The sequence below is a fragment of the Myxocyprinus asiaticus genome, chromosome 44 (genome assembly GCF_019703515.2).
Source record: "Myxocyprinus asiaticus isolate MX2 ecotype Aquarium Trade chromosome 44, UBuf_Myxa_2, whole genome shotgun sequence".
Lineage (NCBI taxonomy): Eukaryota > Metazoa > Chordata > Actinopteri > Cypriniformes > Catostomidae > Myxocyprinus > Myxocyprinus asiaticus.
The window spans coordinates 33,705,503-33,719,939 of NC_059387.1; the positions used below are offsets into that span (position 1 = coordinate 33,705,503).

Below are 14,437 nucleotides of genomic sequence, written 5' to 3' on the forward strand. Positions count from 1 at the left end.
GTGCCTCTAAGACTGGACTAACATCACACACACACTTATGGGGTTGATGCACAAAACATATCCACACGCACGCATTCATACATTGATTGATCCCACTCTCACATGCACAACATCCCCATGGCGACGGTCTTCTGTCTCTGCTCATCAGAATTAGTGAGATTTGCCCCCTGGGGTGGGCCGGGGTGGGGGGCCAACAGGTGGCAGGCAGTTGAACTCAACAAGGCAAACACTCTCACATGGGAGCGACTACTACTGCGACAACACACGCGCACACAATGCGCATACCGGCATATGCACACAAATACTCCCGCGGTTAATCTCTTAATCTGACGGGATTATAATACATACGCCGACTGCAGGGGCACGCAAGCGTGCAGACGTACGGCTGATGGGAAAAGACAACACGGCTTTACGGTGTTAAACAAATTAACTTCTGTTCTAATGTCATCGAAGCGACATGCACAGAGGATTCTCACGAAATCCGCCAAGAACACGTCCGGGGCACAGTGCATCCCAAAATCCAAAGAAAGAAATGTTAAAAATAAGGGTCAATGTGATTTTTGCATTGTGACATTTTCATAACAGTAGCACAATCCCTCCAATATTCTCATTACTGTTTTGTGTCCAGATGTTTGACTTTTACGTTTTTTTATAATTCTCATTATTCCCAATGGGGATTCTCATTAGATTCTCATAACTGTAATGTTTGTCTGTATTACAGTCACAGTTATTGTAATACAATGCTTTTTTATTGTCTAAATGAGCATAAATTAATGGCAGAACAACAAATATTAACATGATGTGCATTATGAATACTTTACCATTTAAATAGTCATGAAAATTAATGACATTTCCACCCCAAATATCATTAATGCGATGTAAAAAAAAAAAAATCATTTTTGTTGGAATGGCAAAAAAATGTTTTATTGAAATTGTAAAGTATTTATACATCAAGGTTGTATTTAATTTATGTGATTTAAATTAAAAAATATATATATAGTTATGTGAATCTAATGAAAATCACTGTTGAGAATAACGAAAAAATTCTGTTTGGTCGTCCGGATGCATAACAGTCATGAGAATTTAGGAGAAAATGGGTGAAATTTGTCCTGGACATGTTTATTGTGAGATTCACCCGCATCATCTGATTGGTGGGAAGCCTTTGCTCGCTGAAGAGTTGGAGTACAATGCAAACCAGTCGGCATGTCTTTCAAACGAGGAGGGAATCAACTGATTAGCTTTGATTCCCCATTGTGTGTGTGTGTGTGTGTGTGTGTGTGTGTGTGTGTCAGAGGTCGAAGGGTTAGGCTGGCTCCACTAGGCCTGAAGTACACAAGAGAGAGAGGGGATCTGTTGACCTTAGTAACACACACACACACACACACACACACACACTAATCGGTAAAACTGTCCTCGCTGCCCTCCTCCTGTTGCGTACTGTCACACACACTCCCCCTCCAAAATTTGGCTGCTCGTCCAGCTTGCCTCCAGTCTGTCTGGTGCCAAGAATCAAATTTCAGACTTTCCTTCTTACAGCCACATATAACCCTCGAAGTCCCTCTGCCCCCCTTACGTCTGTTGTAACCCTCTATTCTTAAAGAAAGAGAGAAATCGTCCCCGTTCTTTGCGCGTTTGTTGTAAAACATTCATAAACATTCCCAGGAATTTATTTGATTGGTGACTGTGTGAATAGAATCGGACTGTTACTTTGATTACAGTATGTCAGCGTTTGATAACTGGACATGCACTGTCAGTGTTGTATAAGTTGCGACCGTGAATCTAATTTACACGAAATCCATCTCGGCATCCTGTTTCAATTATGTAAGATCAAGTAGAATGGAATCATTAAATATTTCAATTTCTAATTTTATACTGTGTTCACATGTCAGAATTGCTTTAATTATGAGTGTCTGACTTGTAGAACATATTCACATTTAACAGTTAAGACCTCTACACATATTTGTAATTTTATACATGTTTAATGTAATTTACACCGAACAGCCACAACATTAAAACCACCTGCCTAATATTGTGCAGGTCCCCTTCGTGCTGCCAAAACAGCGCCAACCCGCATCTCAGGATAGCATTCAGAGATGATATTCTTCTCACCGCAATTGTACAGAGTGGTTATCTGAGTTACCGTAGACTTTGTCAGTTCAAACCAGTCTGGTCATTCTCTGTTGACCTCTCTCATCAACAAGGCGTTTCCATCCACAGAACTGCCGCTCACTGGATGTTTTTTGTTTTTGGCACCATTCTGAGTAAATTCTAGAGACTGTTGTGCATGAAAATCCCAGGAGATCAGCAGTTACAGAAATACTCAAACCAGCCTAATGGCACTAATAATCATCCATGCGATTATCTAATCAGCCAATCGTGTGGCAGCAGTGCAGTGCATAAAATCATGCATATACGGGTCAGGAGCTTCAGTTAATGTTCACATCAACCATCAGAATGGGGATAAAATTTGACCTCAGTGATTTGGACCATGGCATGATTGTTGGTGCCAGATGGGCTGGTTTGAGTATTGTTATGTTATTTTGGGATTGTTATATTTTTGTCATTTTATGCACCTTTCATCTCATTTATGTCACCTCTGTTCTCTGCATGTTTGTCGCAACAAACTGCCAAAACTTTATTAGATTGACGAGTATGTAAATATAGAATTGGACTGTTACTTTCACAATCCTCACACACTTGCATGCACGGTCAGTGTTGTGTTGTGTTGTGGTCGTGAATCTAATTTACAAGACATACATCTCAGCATAACACCCTAATTACGTTATTTTGTGTTGAACGGAATAATCGAATATCTCAAATTCTAAATTTACACTACATGCACGTTATGTCGGAATTGTTGTAATGACAATTGTTCAACAATTAGGACCTCTACACATGTTTTTGTCATTTTATGCACGTTTACTGTCATTTATGTCATCCCTGTTATTTGCGCGTTTGTCGCAAAATATTCGTAAACATCGCCAAAACTTTATTTGATGACGACTATGTGAAAAGAATCATCTGTTTCTCTGTTTCGACTGAGAATCTAATTTACAAGAAATCCGTCTCCGTATCACGTCCCAATTATGTAAGATCAAGTAAAACAAAATAATCGAAATCTTGAATTCTCAATTTATACTGCGTTCACGTCATGTTGGAATTGCCGTAATTATGAGTTTCCGACTTGTAAATGTCTTTTGCATTCAACAGTTAGGTTGTAACCTCCAGATGTTTCTATTTTGTTACAGCTAGTGTTACATGCTTTACATGCAAGAGAATATAGACGTGAATTTATGTCATGAAGCATTTTGCTGCCATTATCAACTAATTCAAGCATTATGAGTGTTGCCATAGAAACACGAGTGCTTGAACAGCTCAGAGTACAATTTCCGGTTTGTCGTCTCTTTATTACGGTGATTCCGACTCAATTTCTAAGATTCCGTCTTGTTTTTATTATTTAAAGCTGTATCAAATATTCATCATAATATTTCTTGCACTTAACAGTTACATTGTTATATAAATATTTTTACAAAAATATTTTATTACAAAAGTTACATTGCAAATAACAAAGTAACAATGTTGTTGTTGCTGCATAGTGTCAGAATAACAATGTCACATGGAAGCATTGCATCTTCAAACGGGTGACAAAAATACTCCTTGCAACTGTCTTTTCCCATTGATTCAGTTTAAAAAAAGCAGATAATTTACCGGACGCATTAGCAGTCGCATCGGACAGAGTTTGATCTCAGAGGTAAATATGAATGTGTGTTATATTCGGGGAAGCAGTACAGAGTAATCTCTTACCAGCAGTCCGCTCAACACTGCACATGTGTGCGGGATTGTATGTGTTTATTCTCAAAGGCTATTATTCTTAGACAGAGGCATTACTCACTACATTTTCCATACTATGGCCTATTCTCATTTAGCCTTGACACACTGGACATGTTAAACAGCACTATGTGCTCGTATTTGTGTGTCTGTGTGTGCTAAATTTTGCTGTGCCTTTTGATGCGGCCTTGCTGTGATGCCAGACACACTCCCTGGATATTTGAAGACTTGACCGTGTGTGTGTATGCATGGCAGTGCATGTTGTATTTGATGTACACTACCAGTCAAAAGTTTGGACACACTTGGCTGTAATGTTTGTCAACCCTAATCCTAATCCTTTCAATCTAAAGGCCTATGCTTTAGTACTTGGAAAAAAGTTTTGTAGACAATTGTAAATAGTGCCTAAAAATGAGTTTCTTTATAGAACTGAAAATGTATTTCAAATAAGGCTTTGCAATGGATAAATTCAAGCTGATAGTGAGGGAAAAGAGGCCAACAGGTGTCCGGCATACATGAAAACTTCTTCAATACTGTTTAACAGGGTTCCCATGGTCATGGAAAACCTGGAAAAGTCATAGAAAATAGTTAAATCTTAAAAAGTTGAAATACTTTTATCAAGTTATACTCTGATCTAAAGTAGTTCATTGGCTAGCAATTGCTCTTTCTGAGTGTGATCTTTATAAAATTATATATATATATATATATATATATATAGATAGATAGATAGATAGATAGATAGATATATATAAAAAATCATAATCCAGTAATCAAAGTTATCCAGTTTTATAAAAGTTGACTATTTTTTACCTCACCTCGGTAAAAGTGCGCAACAGTGCACGTCCATTTTTTCTACCGTCTTTGTTCTGGAAGTATTTTCCCCATTCATTTATTTCCATAGGGATGTCATAAAATCCTCCATAAAAGAATTGTAAGCCATGAACCAAACCAACCAGCTCTGAGGTGAATCAAACATTACAAACTTTGATTTAAAGCAAAAAAGTATTGAAAAAATCAGACAAATAGACAAAGGTGCAAGACTGTGTACTTAACGTCTTTAATGAGGAAATTCACACAATTAATCACATATATAAATATTTGCTGAAAAACCTCTTGAAACAACACTAATTCCATATATGATTAAATAATTACAGTTATATTTAAATAATTATATATGTAATATATAATAATAAAATACATATTTCTGATAATTGAAATGCATAACATTATTGTAGCAGACGAGTAAAGCATTCATAAGACAACAAAAAAGTGGCTTTTGAAGGCAGTATATTGTTTATGTCCATATTATTGATCATAAGCCTGTCATTGGCCGACAGTCCACAGCAATCCATTTTGCAAATGAATTCATCAATCTGTCAGCGTACAAATGCGTCAGACAGTTGCTTTTGGAGTGTCAAGTTAATCTTAGTTTGAAACTTAGGAAAAAAGTCTTGAGATCCCTGCATTCGGAATCCAGTTGTGCTTCAGTGCAAGAATGCGTTCTCATCTTGTGCTGTCACAGGTGTCAAACAAGCCTGAGTGTGGTTTTGTTGTCTGTACAGCTGGAGTTTTGCTTACTGAAAACAGGTGGTATTCAAGCTTGAATTGCTCTGATGGCGGGAATATTCCATATAACCATCTGGAGAAAAGAGTAATTGCGTACATTTTTTAATTAAAATTTTATTGAGAAATATTTAGATATTTGCAAATATACAAGTAGTTTGAAAGTAAAGGGAGAAGGACTCAAAGCATACAGTATACCATTGATTAACAACCTTGGAGCTCACAGTAGGTTTATTTATTTATTTTTTTTTTCTCCCCAATTTGGAATGCCCAATTCCCAACGCGCTTTTTAAGTCCACATGGTCGTGTAGTGATTCGCCTCAATCCGGGTGGCAGAGGATGAATCTCAGTTGCCTCCACGTTGTTGAGTGCGTTGCCACGGAGACAGCGCGTGTGGAGGCTTCACGCCATCCACCGCGGCATCCACGCACAACTCACCATGCACCCCACCGAGAACGAACCACATTATAGCGACCACGGGGAGGTTACCCCATGTGACTCTACCCTCCCTAGCAACCGGGCCAATTTGGTTGCTTAGGAGACCTGGCTGGAGTCACTCAGCACGCCCTGGGATTCGAACTAGTGAACTCCAGGGGTGGTAGCCAGTGTCTTTTACCACTGAGCTACCCAGGCCCTCCAGTAGGTTTATTTTTAAATGTTTATAACTTATCGTTAAATCAATATGGTTATATCAATTTGCCTATGGGAAGAATGAATGGGAATGCTGTCAGCATGCCAATTGAGTCACTGATGCTTAAAATAAATAAACAAAAAGAAATGAGAAATAAATCTACATAAACTAGTCAAGCTCGCTAATTGAGGTTGACCATGGTGAACCATTCCTTGCCCAGAGTGTGCAGAGCTGGAATCTAGTCAAAGGTTAGCAACTTTGAAGAAGTTTTAATGATAGTTTTGATTTGTTAAAAGTTTTTGGTTATTATGTAATTGATGGTTTTGATAACTTAATTCCAAAAATGGAAAATAGTCATAAGAACATGTAGGTGTGTCCAAACCGTGGAGCTATTCTCTGTCTGTGTGTATGTGTGTGTGTGTGTGTGTGTGTGTGTGTGTGTGTTGTATTTTATCACTATGTGTCTGATGAGGTGTTGAGGCGGCTGTGGTAACATGTGGTGTCCCTGTTTCTTTTGTCTTTCTCTCTTTATCCCTCGTTCTTTCATCTGCTAGTCTTTCATGTGAGTGTGCGCGCTGTTTGCTCGGCAGTCCGTGTGTTCGGCGCAAGAGGAGAAACTTTAATCTGTGAGATCAGCAGCCTTTGAAACTGATCCTGCCTGCCACAAATATACCCACTTTTATCTGCACACAGCACATACCTGCCCGTTAAAATAAGCACGTTATTATCAGAACACTCGGAGACGTTCGCCTGTTTCTGGCTGTGTGTGTGTCCCACGCAGACAATGGGTCCGTCCTAATATGAGAACATTTGTGACAGTTGTAGTTCTTGGAGTGCTTTGTTCTCTTTCCAAATTCCAAACCGCAGGAGGAATGTCTAAATTCATGCAGCTCCTCTGAATAAAGTTTCAGTGCATTCACGGGGCCGTAAGCACCAGAGACATTGAATGGGACACGTTTACGGTTATGCATTTGATGGATGCTTTAATCCGAAGCAATGTGCTGTGCATTCAAGATGTACATTTTATCAGTTCTTGGGAATTGAACCTATGTCCTTAACATTTCTAGTGCCATGCTTTACAAAGTCTTGGACATGTCCCCTCCAATACTCAGATTAGTGCTCCATTAGTATTGTTTTTTTAATGATTCTTAAACTTTACAATTGGTCCCACCTCAGTCTTGAATATTTGTTTATGATCTTGCTTAATCATGCAAGAATTACAGACTTGTAGCAACGCTTCAAAAGGAATATTCTGGGTTCAGTACAAGTTAAGCTCAGTTGACAGCATTTGTGGCATAATGTTTATTACCACAAAAAAAAAAAGAAAAAATAGAAGGTTAAATTAGGAGGTATTCCATGTGACTCTACCCTCCCTAGCAACTGGGCCAATTTGGTTGCTTAGGAGACCTGGCTGGAGTCACTCAGCACACCCTGGATTCAAGCTCGTGACTTCAGGGGTGGTAGTTAGCGTCTTTACTCGCTGAGCTACCGAGGCCCCCCCCATGAATGTAAATGCAGCGGCTGTATAAATGAACTGGTTCAAATAAACAATTCACTTATATTTAGCATTGGGAACTACAATTCATTTTAGTGAGGTGGTTCGTTTGGACGGTTCATGTACTGTAAATTGAACTAGTTCACGGAAATCGCTTACTTATTCAGTCAAGGCTTATTCACACCAAATTCTTGACGTATTTTAGAGACAAACTGCCGATGAAAGGTCTATTCACACCCAGACTGAAACAAATAAAATGGAAAACAATTCCACCCCTGTACAGTAGGCGGCACTGTTCTACAAACATATATTCTGGTTTAATGCATGTATCTTTAAGCATTCAGCAGTCACTGGTCACGTCTAGAAGGGATCCCTCCCTCGCCAAGTTCTCGTGTATGTGCATTCAGTTATGATGCTATGGTGCATTTGCCGCTCGCCTCAGCAAATGTCCTCCAAACAATCGCCTTAACAAATGTGTCCCCAAGATATACATCCAATGAGGTGCGGATTATTAAAATATGAAGTTCCATATAGATGGATTAGAACCCAGATCCTCCAGCGCAAAGGGCAAATTAGTTACCACTAGACCACCCAGTTAGATGTAGAGCCGAATGTTATCAAATTTGTTAAATATTTATTTTAGATATTGAATTGGTCATCAAAAATGACTATTCATCAAAACGGACCATTTGAAATAATTCTTTACAAGCGCTCCTCGTTGCTGTGAAACTTCAAATTAACGCTGTGTAAATATCTCGTGAGGTTGACATGACCGCAGTCATAGGCTGCATCCAAAAACAGGAAAATGCTGCCTTTGGAGGCTGTATACAGAGGCAGGATGAAAATAAGGTGCTTCTCAAACTGTTTCAGAGACCAGTTTCCTTAATAGTTCCATTCATTCAAAACAGCTGTCAGATAAGCCATTAACTGATTAGGCAGAAAGGCAACAAGTCAGCTGCCTTCTTTTTCGGATGCAGCCAATGAGATTAATATATTTAACACAGTTAAGGCATTTATTTACCTAATTTGGCATAACCCTTAAATGATGTTCTTTCCATATTTTTGATGCATTTTGAGGAATATGGAATCTGTGTTTTTTGTGTGGGTGAGATGAGTAAAGATCGCTGTTGCATTTGTCCTGTGTCTTCTGTATTATATTTAATACAACGAATTGCTATTTTTAATGCCTTTCTTCTCATTGTTTCTCTTTCAGGGCCGAATCCAAAATGACTCAACAAATCCCAGAGCCTCATCCTCTGATCTCACGCAAGTATTCCAGTGCATCATGTTCATCTCCTCCGAGCGCGGCGCGACGCCTCTACAGAAACCTGTCTGGAAAGTTCCGCACAGCGAATCTGCTGCAGGATGATGCGGCGCTCATGGGCCAGTTGGACAAGGATCAGTCGCACAAAACCTCAGTGGTGAGATCAGTCTGCACCTCAAACACATTTAAAACTACGATAACAGAAACCAAACCGATACCATCACATATGTCCCATATGTACTGTATTTGTTCTCCATATTATTATTATTATTTTTTATTTTTTTTTTCTCCCCAATTTGGGATGCCCAATTCCCATTGCACTCTAAGTCCTCGTAGTGGCGTAGTGATTCGCCTCAATCCGGGTGGCGGCGGACGAATCTCAGTTGCCTCCGCGTCTGAGACCGTCAGTCTGCGCATCTCATCACATGGCTTGTTGAGCGCGTTACCGTGGAGACATAGCGCATGTGGAGGCTTCACGCTATTTTCCATGGCATCCATGCACAACACACCACGCGCCCCACCGAGAGCGAGAACCACATTATAGCGACCACGAGGAGGTTACCCCATGTGACTCTACCCTCCCTAGCAACCGGGCCAATTTGGTTGCTTAGGAGACCTGGCTGGAGTCACTCAGCACACCCTGGATTCAAACTCATGACTCCAGGGGTGATAGTCAGCACCGTCTCAACTCTTAATATTTTCTTTAATACTACTGTGACAAAGAGGAGGGAGTGCTGCATTTCATTTACACAGAACTAAAGCAGCATCAGAACTGCCAGGGGATGAGGTGGGTCAGAGCAGGCATAATTTAGTCTGGCTTTTGCATCTTTACACATAATTTTGAGCAGGCTCAGAGCAGGCTTTACAACAAAGTTACAACGGTTGTTTATAATGGATCTTCATAGTTTAATCCTGTAAATTCTGACAGAATTGTCTGAATTTTATTTTTACATTAAACTGCTTTTAGTACCATTAGACAAAATATAAAAAGAAATCATTAAAAATTATCATTATCCTCCTGAGGCCCATCAATCCATTTTTGTGTAGGACATTTGTTCTTTAAGTTTTTCTTAGCCCATACATGCTGCATTGGTAAATCTTGGGCTATTATCAGAGGACTCCCTGGACTTTTCAGAGATACCAGATGTTTGAGAATTTGACCAAGACAACTTCCTCTTATTGGTCTATAAAAATAGATTGAAATGTATCACAGTTCAATACAGCACATCAAATACTATATGCATAAAATATTCTTTTTTTTTTTTTTATCATATGCATTTTATGCACCAAACACTATAGTGACATTTAAAAAGAGGAAATTGTAAAACCTTTTTTGCTGGGTCTCAGGAACTTGTGGTAAGGTGACATCATCATAGCTTGTAATGTAAAATAATGAGATCTTTATAATGGCAGGCTGCATATATAAAAATACACAGAAATATTAATGCACTTTATATCTTATAAAAAGTTTGTCAGAATTTTAAAAGCTCTGATTTTATTTTATTTATTTATTTTTTTTTTATAGTGGGCATGAATGGAATGTAATGGTGATTGAGAGATACCTCAAAAGCCTTTTGTATCATGTTTGATACATGGATTTCAGCCGGCTTTTTCAATAAAATAATATACAAAATTTTAACCAAGCACAAGTTGCTTATATTCAGCAAATATTAATTTTAAAATATTAGTAAAAATATAATCATTACTGTCACTTTTACTTTATTAAAATAAGCTGTCATTTATTCCAACATAAGACTCACTTTTCACGCAAGTCCGCTGTCATTTTAAATAGATCGATATAAACATTGAAACCACTTTTTTTCCCACAAATAACCACTAGATGGTGCCATAAACGTGTGAAACTTACATACATAGGTCATTTGGCTCATCAGTTTTAACAGAGAGTGAAACAGGAGCCTTCAAACGTTTTGCATCATATTTGATACACACAGCGTTATAGGGTTAATATTGAATGTCTGGGTCTGGAACAAGGCTAAAACAGTAAAATCTATACATAAAAGACATTTGAAAAGTACCAGAAAGTAAATAATGAAGGCCTGGTAAAAAGTTTCCAATTCAGTTTTAAAGAGACCTTCATATAACAAAAAGGAATTTTTTTAAAAAATCTGTTTGTTTTAATAAAAATCAACCCCCTGGGTCATGAAAGTGTTTTTCTTAAGAATGGACGAAAAATATTGATGACTCATCTTGGTGCTAAGCGCAGCACTATGCTTTAAGTAATATGTACAAAGTCAGTGGGCATTGCCATGAAGTTTCAGTATTTTCTTGCAAGTATGCACTAAGTCTAGGCGCAAGTGGGTTTGGTGAAATTGCGCGCACAAAGCGTAAATGGACTGGGTCAAGTGCAATTTAATTCTGAGGTTCTTCTCCGGTTATTGAACCATCTGCGTCCTTTTATATAGTCCATTCCCTGTCAAACACCAGCGATATAAACAAAGCACATTGATAAGAATTTGGTAGTGCAAATGGGTTGTATATGAAGTAAAAGAATAGAAATATGGACTTAAGTTCTTTTGTGCTTTAACTGCATCCTTGTTGATTGTCAGGCATATTTCTATGTGACACGCTCCTTTTATATGCATAAAAAATGTGATTCTCATCAGAATTTGGATGTACGCTCTGTTAAATTATCATCATCTACTGACAAACAAATCATGGCTAATATTAACAGTGATTGTATCGGCACGCACTTCACTTCTACCGGACGATTTTGATTTTGAAAAATTCATTTATTGAGGCATGAAAAAATTAAACCAAAAATATTTCTAAATTCAAATTTACACTTCAAACGAAACGAAAATATAAGTGGTCAAAACAATCATACCAAATCCAAACATTTTATTCTCTCCAACTTCTTCCACCGGCACCTTTTGCAGTGACTTAAAAATCACTCTAAGACTATGTGTGTGTTTACAGTTTTAGTTTAGCATGCCTGGATGTGTTTGCATGTTTTTTTCAACATGTGTGAAATGTATTTGAAATGTATTTGTGTGCTTAATGTGTGTGTGTGTGTGTGTGTGTGTGTGTGTGTGTGTGTGTGTGTGTGTGTGTGTGTGTGTGTGTGCGCACGCGCGCAGTTTCAGAGTAATGAGGCTCTGTTTGAAGCTGTGGAGCATCAGGAGCTGGACGTGGTGGAGTCTCTGTTAAACACATTCAGCTTGGAGGAGTTGGATTTAAACACTCCCAACAGTGAGGGACTGCTGCCCCTCGATATCGCCATCATGACCAACAACGTCCCCATGGCTAAACTGCTGCTAAGGGCCGGTGCCAAAGAAAGCCCCCATTGTGAGCACACACACACTCACTCTGATCAAACATTTGAGCACGGGCCCCTTTATGATTCATAAAGCATGCATTAAATGCACAGAGGCGTGCCACATGCTGTACATTACAATACAGCAATAAAGGCTATAATATTACGTTATTATTAAGTCTCCAGTGTTCAATAAATGATTCGATTTTTGGTTATAATAATAATAATAATGAACAATTCTTCTAGCAATTAATATAGTTTATTATCCTAACTTTAAATAAGAAAAATGAAATTAAAAGAATAATTCACCCACAAATGAGATTGTACTCATCATTTACTCACTGTCATGCCATCCCAGATGTGTAAGACTTTCTTTCTTCTGCAGAACACAAATGAAGATTTTTAGAAGAATATGTTTTAGCTCTGTAGGTCCATACAATGCAAGTGAATGGTGGCCAAAACTTTGAAGCTCCAAAAAGCACATAAACGCAGCATGAAAGTAATCCATACGACTCCAGTTTTTTAATCAATGTCTTCAAGTGCGATATGATGGGTGTGGGTGAGAAACAGATCAGTATTTATGTCCTTTTTTACTATAAATTCTCCTCACTGCCCAGTAGGTGGCGATATGCATGAAGAATGTGATTTGCCAAAAAGAAAAGTTAAAGTGGAGAATTTATAGTTAAAAAATGCGATCATTGTGACATGATTTGGCTTAATATGTTTGAAAGATGAATCAAATTTCAACCTTCCATATTGATTGAAAATGGTGTTACAGTATGTGCTTTAATGTGCCTAGTTTTAAGTCTTGAAGGCAGAGCTGCTCACCTGGCCTCACTGGTGCAAGAGGCGGAGCATCGTATAGCTGAGCTGGTCGCCCAGGTGACAGGGGAGGAGCCAGGGGAGAGGGAGGAGTCAAAGAGAGAGAGACAGCTGAAGGTGTGGGAATGGAAGCTCCGCCTCTACAAGCGCATGCAGACAGGATATACACATGCCAGTGAGTTCACAAATGTGACCATATGACAGAATGTTAGTTTTTGGCGAACTATCGCTTTAAATGTGTTTGCTGATTTCAGGTCCTCCCGAGCCGCCCAGCGCAGTCCATCTCTCTGTCAGCAGTAACACCAGTCTCAGAGTCCACTTCCAAGAGCCACTTTGTCACAATTCTGCTGTTATTACCAAATACCGTGGTGAGTGACAGTCAGTGTTTTGGTGGGTGATTTAACCCTTATGTTGTGTTTGTTTTGTGCTAACACATTTTGTGTTCCCGGTCAAAAATGACCGGCCCACTAAGATTGTTTATAAATCTCTCATATTGCATATTTTATCACAAGATATGGCATTAGATCTTTAAATCAACTTATTTTGCGTAATTATGATTATGGTTGTGTACTCCTTTTTTTAAAACATATTTTTTTTAATATAAAAAAAGATATTTTTATTGAAAGAATGATTCACTGAACTGAGCTGAAACCGGGGCCAGTAGGGGGCACTCCCTGTGGAAACTAATAACATATAGTAACTTAAGCAGACTATCCCGATTCAAACGAGCCCAAAAACAACATACTGAAATATGATAAGTAGATCTTGAAATATTCCTCAAAGAGTGTACATGGAAAGATGATGCACAAAAGGTCACTCAACATACATTGTGTGTGTGTGTGTGTGTGTGTGTGTGTGTGTGTGTGTGTGTGTGTGTGTGTGTGTGTGTGTGTGTGTGTGTGTGTGCATGTCCGAGGACTTTGTGTGTGCAAACACACATGCACATATGTGCTCATCTAAAGAACTGGGATGCTCCTGAACACTTAATATTTCCATATGTGAACAAAGTCAAGATATTTTAATCCAATTGGATTAAGTAAAAAGTAATCGTAAGAAAACAAAAAGTTATTTGGGTCAAAATGCCCGGAACACAACATAAGGGTTAAAGGTAAAGCGATTCATTTTTGGCATCACTAGCAAAACCAAATAGAAACACTTCTGCCTCGCCCCATGTTTTCCATAGTAGTCCCGCCCTGAACTCACACCATTGTTTGAGACAGAAGTTGACATGGCAGACCGCTCAAATAAACAGAGCAATGTTTTGGAAGTGGCACAGAGTCACAGTGGATACACTTTTCAGGGGAATCAAATTACAGATGACTCACATAGTTGTTTTCGCACATTAAACTCAAAGAAAAATTAAATACTTCACCTTTAAAGTGCATTAACAGATGCACTCAATCTTCTTTGACACATTGATTATTAATCTGTGAGCTAGTACATCTGAGCTGGTAACTGCTAGGTTATAGGTTCGAACCCCACAAGGAGCATTCCAGGAAATAACACCATTGTGCTCTTGAACAAGACATAAACGCTTAGGCTTCTCCAAGTGGATTGTTCCTA

At 38.6% G+C, this 14,437-nt stretch overlaps 1 protein-coding gene across 4 annotated transcripts in view; it reads left to right on the forward strand.

Moving 5' to 3' along the window:
* The window catches only part of LOC127434581 (ankyrin repeat and fibronectin type-III domain-containing protein 1), a 124,181-nt gene that overhangs the window by 72,338 nt on the left and 37,406 nt on the right, over window positions 1-14,437 (forward strand). For all 4 annotated transcript variants that reach the window (XM_051687405.1, XM_051687406.1, XM_051687408.1 and 1 more), the window contains 4 exons: window positions 8,728-8,935; window positions 11,877-12,084; window positions 12,852-13,049; window positions 13,129-13,242. In XM_051687405.1, the coding sequence (XP_051543365.1) occupies window positions 8,728-8,935; window positions 11,877-12,084; window positions 12,852-13,049; window positions 13,129-13,242 (728 nt within the window). The remainder of the gene's footprint in view (window positions 1-8,727; window positions 8,936-11,876; window positions 12,085-12,851; window positions 13,050-13,128; window positions 13,243-14,437) is intronic.